General features: G+C 36.3%; 1 protein-coding gene and 1 long non-coding RNA gene across 2 annotated transcripts; one reads left to right on the top strand and one right to left on the bottom strand.

Moving 5' to 3' along the window:
- Nucleotides 1-211: 211 nt before the first annotated feature.
- LOC143906726 (brefeldin A-inhibited guanine nucleotide-exchange protein 2-like) lies at nucleotides 212-2854 on the top strand. The gene is made up of 5 exons (XM_077422970.1): nucleotides 212-962; nucleotides 1039-1693; nucleotides 1960-2185; nucleotides 2296-2552; nucleotides 2653-2854. The coding sequence occupies exons 2-3, from the start codon at nucleotides 1283-1285 to the stop codon at nucleotides 1978-1980; spliced, it is 432 nt and encodes a 143-aa protein (XP_077279096.1). The 5' UTR covers nucleotides 212-962; nucleotides 1039-1282; the 3' UTR covers nucleotides 1981-2185; nucleotides 2296-2552; nucleotides 2653-2854.
- A 2-nt stretch (nucleotides 2855-2856) lies between these two features.
- On the bottom strand, nucleotides 2857-6198 carry LOC143906727 (uncharacterized). The gene is made up of 7 exons (XR_013259628.1): nucleotides 5319-6198; nucleotides 4971-5024; nucleotides 4608-4834; nucleotides 4368-4503; nucleotides 3826-3954; nucleotides 3628-3709; nucleotides 2857-2960 (listed from the first exon to the last, which is right to left on the bottom strand). It is a non-coding gene; the product is annotated as an uncharacterized LOC143906727 (long non-coding RNA).
- Nucleotides 6199-7785: the final 1587 nt, after the last annotated feature.

Here is a 7785-nt window from a genome sequence, read left to right as displayed (position 1 = left end):
TTGTTTTAAATTATTTTTACACCATGCATTTAGCCGAAATAGATAAATTAATAAAAGTTCTTATACGGAATCGTTTGTATTTTGTATGAAGAGTTATGAAATGTGATTAAAAAGGTTTGTGAGTCACCCAGATATTTTTAATTAAATATTTATGAACTCGGTAATTATCCGAAATATAGATTTTTAGTTATTTATGTTAAAAAAAGAAGGCGCTAGTGTTCCCGAAGGTCCGTCTGCAATCAGAATTAATATAAACGTTTTAAAAATTATTTTATAGTGAAATAAATAAATATACAGACTAATAAGCCTGTAATTATAAGCGATAGTTGCTAATTAAGTTTGTGACTAATATTCTGTCTTGCAGAGGACCTCCGTAACGAGATCAAAGATGTACCAGCTGTGCATGGTAAAGAGGTTATCTCAAACGCCCTGCCACAGCCCAATTGAGCGACTCAAATGTCATTACCGCTGAAAAGTACTTCTTGCCATTTGAATCAGCATGTCAGAGCTAGTCACTACGGATTGTGGTGACACAGCACTGAACTGCCTGCAGAAGTTAATCGCATATAGCCATCTCACTGGCAATGTGCCTGATTCAACGGAGCCTAACAAGCAGCTGATTGTGCGCATTGTCGAGACAATCTGCGGTTGCTTCACCGGTCCACAGACCGATGAGGGTGTGCAGCTGCAGATTATTAAAGCTCTGCTGACTGTAATGACAAGCCAGCGGAGGTGTGGAGGTACACGAGAGTAGGTACTGTTAAACAATTTGTACTGTTTACAACGTTTACTTGGCGTCGCGCAACCTGGTGAATCAAACAACAGCCCGTGCGACTCTCACGCTGATGATCAACGTGATCTTCGCGCGAATGGAGACTCAGGCGGAGGAAGAGATCGTGAGGCTTGTTGGGGAACATCAGCAGGAGGGTTCTGTCATAGCAAACGGCGAAACTGAAGCCAAGGTTAGTCCAGAGAATGCTCCTAGTAATGATAACATTGATTCTCAAATAATTGTCAAGAGTATTCTTGATGATGTAGTAAAATCCGTGGTGCCATTGGAAGAGGAAGTCAGTTTGGAGAACTGGTGACGAGGCAGCCGCTGAGAATGACAACATGGTAACTGCAAAATTCACCCATGTGCTGCAAAATGATGCAGTCCTGGTGTTTCGCGCTCTCTGCAAGCTCTCTATGAAACCGCTGTCGGACGGCACTCCCGATCCAATATCGCACGAGCTCTGTTCCAAGATCTTGTCGCTTCAGTTACTTCTGGGAATCTTGCAGAATGCCGGGTCCAATATTGCGCTTTAACGAGATGTTTGTTATCGCCATTAAACAGTACTTGTGTGTCGTGCTGTCGAAGAATGGCGTGTCTTTGGTGCCGGAAGTGTTCGAACTGTCGTTAGCGCTGTTCCTGGCGCTGCTCGCCCGTTTCAAGATGCACTTCAAGATGCAGATTGAGGTGTTCTTTAAGGAGATCTTTATGAACATCCTCGAGACCTGTAGCAGCTCTTTCACAAGTGGATGGTCATACATGCGTTTACGAGGATCTGTGCGGATGCCCAGAGCGTCGTCGACATCTACGTTAACTACGATTGCGATTTCAGTAGCGAATCTCTTCGAGAAGCTCGTCAATGATCTCTCTAAGATTGCTCAAGGTTGTCAAGCTCTGGAGCTAGGTGCATCGCCAAATCAGGTGCGTTATAAGAAAGAGGATGACAGGATAGGTGTATTATTTGGAACAGAGAATGTTCTTCGAAACAAGCAATATAAAGTTTTGTTTGTAATATTAGTGTCTTGCTCTTTCAGAAGAAATCTATGCGCATTCGTGGTCTCGAGTGCCTCGTGTCTACTCTGAAATGCATGGTGGAGTGGAGTCGGGATCTTTACGTAAATCCCAGCGTGCCAGCGGATCAGCAACAGTAATAGACAGTAATAAATTATTCTTTTGATTAATTTCAGATACTACCGATGATATATTAGCGAAATACAGAAGAAAGCGAAGCGCAGCTAGGCGATACAGCTTCGGTCGAAAGCAATCAGTCCCGTACAAAAGAGGTGGAAAACGAAAGAATTTTAATCGATTCGAATAATGTAGAACTCTTATGCTTTTGCGGATGCTAAAAAAAAATTACGTATGGTACTTAGCACTGCTGACCTTTAACACATTCCATGGAATACTTCAGAGGTATTTATTGTATTATTTTTCAATCATGGCGTACAAAACAAAGTGTGATTTTTTTATGAATTACTTAATTACTTAATGTTCAAATATTCGCATATAACATTTTATTACAGAGACATTGTTAGTCGCAGAAAGAAGACGAACTGGTTGCGTTTTTACAACTACAATTGGCAGAAGCTATAAACCTGCAGAATAGAGCATTATTAGCTCATCTTCATGAAACTTTACGTTGCGTGCGTCTATTTAATGACGATGGATGTAGAAAGCTCTTCAAATCACTTCGAGAGGATTATCAAAAGCGATCTCCTTATATCGCGTATTTAATCAAATGTCGTCAGGGATTGCTGTCGACATTAGCTCACTTAGATAGGTACTGTTTATATATAAATATCATCTTTGTATGTAACGTATAAGTAAATGTATGATGTTTAAATGTAAGATGTTAACCGTTTAATAATAATATTTTTCAGATTATACGTGCGAGTTAAGTGCGATCAGGATGCTATCAATAATCATCTTGTATCCGTTTGTGTGAGGGTATTTTTGGAAAAAAAAAGCTTTTCTCCTGCGTTTCTGCGAAGAGTTTAAAAAGCTTACGTTAGCAGACGAGAAACAGGATCTCGTGGATAATTTTCTAGGGAAGGTCCACGTGGAAATGGATAACGATCCGATCTGGCAATGTATGGTCGTGGCCAAAAAGGTTGTCCGACTTTTTTTTATAAGTTTTGGAACGCACTCTGTCATGTGAGAGTTGACGGTCCCTGCTCACGGCCATAACCTAAAGTTTCGAAGTGACACATTATCGGAGCAGACGGACAGTCTATACAAGGTGTCAGAAAAGTTTAGAATACCAGAAAGAGTAAGCACGTGTATTTGACGTAAGGAACAAAGCCCGTCATAAAGAGGAAAAAAGAGAAGAGGAATATGAGCAGAGAATGGTAAGTAAAATGATCAGTGACCAATATTAGAAAAGAAATGTAAGATATGTTAATAATATACCCATAAGAAAGTATAAATAGATGTTTTAAAAAAATTTATTGGAGTAAAATTTGTTTAAACTAATAAATAGAATATGACGAAATCACATTAGATTTCAATGTAAATTAATGAAAGTCTTGTTAGCATTAATTAAATTAAATTGAGTGTAATGTAATCCTGTCATGTTCTGTCTGTTATGTCAAACAGTATATTTTATTACAATTGGAAAAATAATATGCATGAATATTACAGAGAAAACAGTGGTTCGAGACGTGGAAGAAAACTTTTAGTCAACGAATTAATATCGAGACATATAATTGCAGCATTTCCAATTTCATTCAGATTTCGTCATATCATCTTATAAATCTTTTCCTATTGGGGGAAGTCACTTATACTCTTGCGGTGTATAAAGAAATAACACATCGTGCAATCGGCGTAACAATTAAGTAGATACCTTATACACTCACATATATCAGAATTTCTTGGGATGAACCAATATATATCCATCCTGTGTCCCAACGTAATTCATCCTTTGTCAAAGTTATTTATCTGCAAGTAAAGTATTGGATAAATATGTAAATGCACATTATTTGAATAAATAACCGCACAGATACTTTTACTTAATATGTATACTTTCAATAATAAATGATCTTTAAATTGCATACTGAATTCGAAATCGGAAATTGTATCCCACTTCCTTTCTCCAACGTTGAGCGATCGCCGGTTTTTATCTTCAATACTTCGTTGATATTGCATCACCACAACCTATTATAGTATAATTTATCCAAGTAATTCTGCAAATATTGGACAAATCTGTTATTGCACATTATTCCAATGGATAATTGTATACGTATGTTTTTTAATATGCCAGGTAAAAAAATTTATATATATATATATATTTATTTTTAATTATAAATATATCAAATATGTCCATACATGTTTTTGTCTCTCTTCTATAATATATACTATGGAAGAAAATAAAAAGAAAAATCTAAAAATGACTAAAAAGATTTTCGCATTGCATTTTTTGTAATAGGTGAAGTTTGAGGTAATAAGAAAAAAATTGCCCATATATAAACATATATGTATAAATGTAACAGTTGTTATGTATGTATAATTAACATAAAAAAACATTTAAAAAAACATATATAAATATATATAATTATATATATTTATATATGTTTTTTTTTATATAAAAAATTTTTACCGCGTGGATATATGCCTATACTTATCGTCCTCTTAATCGTATATATTCTTCCACAATTTGTGAACGCAGGCTGGCTTTGTTATTTTGTCATATTTATGTGATGTCTTCACCTGTTGGGCGTAGTTTTTTCATTTTCCTAAAGGTTTAAAACAGAAATTGATTTAGTTTGTTAACGATTTTGCAATATAATACACTACAATTTCTCAATGTAAGAAAAATTTTATCAGTTCAGCAGCTTACCTTGTTGTTGAATTTGTTGATTTTTCATATCTCTTAATTGTTTAATATTGCGTATTTCCTTCTCCTTCGGCAAGTTCTTCGAATCCCTCATTTTTTCTCTCATCTCCAAGTGCAGATTTTCAGTTTTATGAAGATTCTTACATTTCTTCACAGCAAGCTCCAACTTTCTCACAGATCCCATTAAGTATACTTCTTTCACCTCTGTTCAACGCTGCCTCTCCTTTTACCTGCAAGCAGACATATGACAATTTAATTAAAGTTATTTTAATTTAATTTAATCTCTCAATTCTTAATTATGCTGACAAATTATTTATTAGTGTTGTGTAAAAATGTTGTTTTAAACATTAATTATTATCATCATACCTGCGTCCATCGTTGACTAAAAGTTTTCTTCCACGTCTCGAACCACTGTTTTCTCTGTAATATTCATGCATATTATTTTTCCAATTGTAATAAAATATACTGTTTGACATAACAGATAGAACATGACAGGATTACATTACATTCAATTTAATTTAATTAATGCTAACAAGACTTTTATTAATTTACATTGAAATCTAATGTGATTTCGTCATATTCTATTTATTAGTTTAAACAAATTTTACTCCAATAAATTTTTTTAAAACATCTATTTATACTTTTTTATGGGTATATTATTAACATATATCTTACATTTCTTTTCTAATATTGGTCACTGGTCATTTTACTTACTATTCTCTGTTCATATACCTCTTCTCCTTTTTCCTCTTTATGACGGGCTTTGTTCCTTACGTCAAATACACGTGCTTACTCTTTCTGGTATTCTAAACTTTTCTGACACCTTGTATAGACTGTCCGTCTGCTCCGATAATGTGTCACTTCGAAACTTTAGGTTATGGCCGTGAGCAGGGACCATCAACTCTCACATGACAAAGTGCGTTCCAAAACTTATAAAAAAAAGTCGGACAACCTTTTTGGCCACGACCATACCTTCCCCAAGAGCCGAGACTCAAACCAGATCCGTGAAAAATATCGCCACTTTTGTAGAGTTTTTGTACAGTTTTACTCTAGGAATATCGCGAGAGAAAGAAAGACTTCGGAGATTTTTATCTGAATCGATCGACATAAAGAGAGAGCATAGTAAAGAAGCTAACTTTCGAGAATTTGAACGCATAATACTTTGTTATAATACTATGAGCGAATTAGTTTACGTCACTCTGTCAAGTTTTAATATTAAATTACTAATAATATATCAATATCGGTAGTTTAATAATAATAATACATTAAAAAGCGCTCGATTTAAAAGTAGGGCAATCCTAATAAACGACTGTAAAAAAAATTCAAGGTGGAACGCAATGGACAATTCGGTTGCTCTGACATGCTAACTTAAATGGCAAGAAGTACTTCTCAGCGGTAATGACATTTAAGTCTCTTTTAATTGGGTTGTGGCAGGGCGGTTGAGATAACCTGCTTTTCACCCTTCACAGCTGGTACATCTTTACAAACTTAATTAGCAACTATCGCTTATAGCTACAGACTTATTAGCCTGTATATTTATTTATTTCAGTATAAAATAATTTTTAAAACGTTCATATTAATTTTGATTGCAGACGGACCTTCGGGAACACTAGCGCCTTCTTCTTTTAACATGAATAACTAAAAATCTATATTTCGGCTAATTACCGAGTTTACAAATATTTAATTAAAATTATCTGGGTGACTCACAAACTTTTTTAATCACACTTTATAATTCTTCAGACAAAATACAAACGATTCCGTATAAAAACTTTTATTAATTTATCTATTTTGGCTAAATGCATGGTGTAAAAATAATTAATTAATTAAATTAAACGAATGACTCACAAACCTTTTCAATTGCACATCAAAAGTCTTTATACGAAATACAAACGATTTCATATAGTAGATTCTTTCCCGGACATTCATTTCCGGTCAAATACATACGAATCAACCCATGCACAAGCGACAGCAATCGAAATCAAACCTGCACTGTGAAGGCGCCGTTAGAGACAGCTCGAAGTCACACCACTATCGATCGACGGGTCGATATCGATATTGAACTCGATGGCACGCCAGGACAGCAGGTGCAGGAACGAACAGATCAAGCAGCAGGCACATGCGCAGAAGAGAACGACATCTTCCATGGAATGATTCTCAGAAATAATATTGCAATAATGAGAAACACTCGTCATGCAAATAACGAGAATCCAGCGATAGCCCGATGCGTACTGACAACAGCACGTGACGAGCAAGAAAAAGACTTGTATAAACCTGCAACAAATGAGCCCAAAAGCAGCTTGCGGCAGAAATATGTCCAATTAAGACAGGAGCAACACAACGGACGTGCACACACCGTACTCACCAAGAGAGAGAGAGAGAGAGAGAGAGAGAGAGAGAGAGAGAGAGAGAGAGAGAGAGAGAGAGAGAGAAAGAGAGAGAGAGAGAGAGAGAGAGAGAGAGAGAGAGAAGGAGATGGATAGTGATAGGGAGAGGGAGAGGGAGAGGGAAAGGGAGAGGGAAGGAGAGGGAGAGGGAGAGGGAAAGGGAGAGGGAGAGAGAGAGGGAGAGGGAGAGAGAGAGAGAGAGAGAGAGAGAGAGAGAGAGAGAGAGAGAGAGAGAGAGAGAGAGAGAGATTGAGCTTTATTAGCCTTCTCGGCTATTTTTTTTCATAAAATATCGTTAAATTACGTCCTCTACATGAGGTACAATATATTTTCTTAACCTACGTTTGAAAGGTTCAATTCTTTCGCCGTGCTTAATTTTTATCGGCAGGGCGTTATACATGTTCAAACCTTCATAAAATATACTTTTCTGTGCGCTTCTCGTCCTGCGATCGTGAATTCTAATATTCTCAGTCTGCCTCGTTTGCCGTCCACTCACATCTCCTACTATTTTTATCCTATTACTTAAATGTTTTGGCATTATGCCTCTTACTATCTTAAAAATAAAAATACATACATTGTACATTAGCCTCTGTCTTACATTCATAAACTTAAGGGTTTGCAGCATCACGTCTACCTTTGTATATCGCGAGCATTGCAGTATGACTCTCATAGCACGGTTTTGTGCCACTTGCAGTCGATTCAGTTGCATCTCACCCATGCCTATTAACATCGTTGCGCAATATTCAAAGTGAGGCGCTATGATAGACTTATACACAGTACATCGAGTGTACGCCGAT

This window comes from Temnothorax americanus, unplaced genomic scaffold (assembly GCF_048541705.1).
Source record: "Temnothorax americanus isolate GAGA-0224 unplaced genomic scaffold, ASM4854170v1 Scaffold75, whole genome shotgun sequence".
Taxonomy (NCBI): Eukaryota; Metazoa; Arthropoda; class Insecta; order Hymenoptera; family Formicidae; genus Temnothorax; species Temnothorax americanus.
Note: the sequence above shows the minus strand (reverse complement) of the source record. Positions and strands in the feature narration are given on the sequence as shown.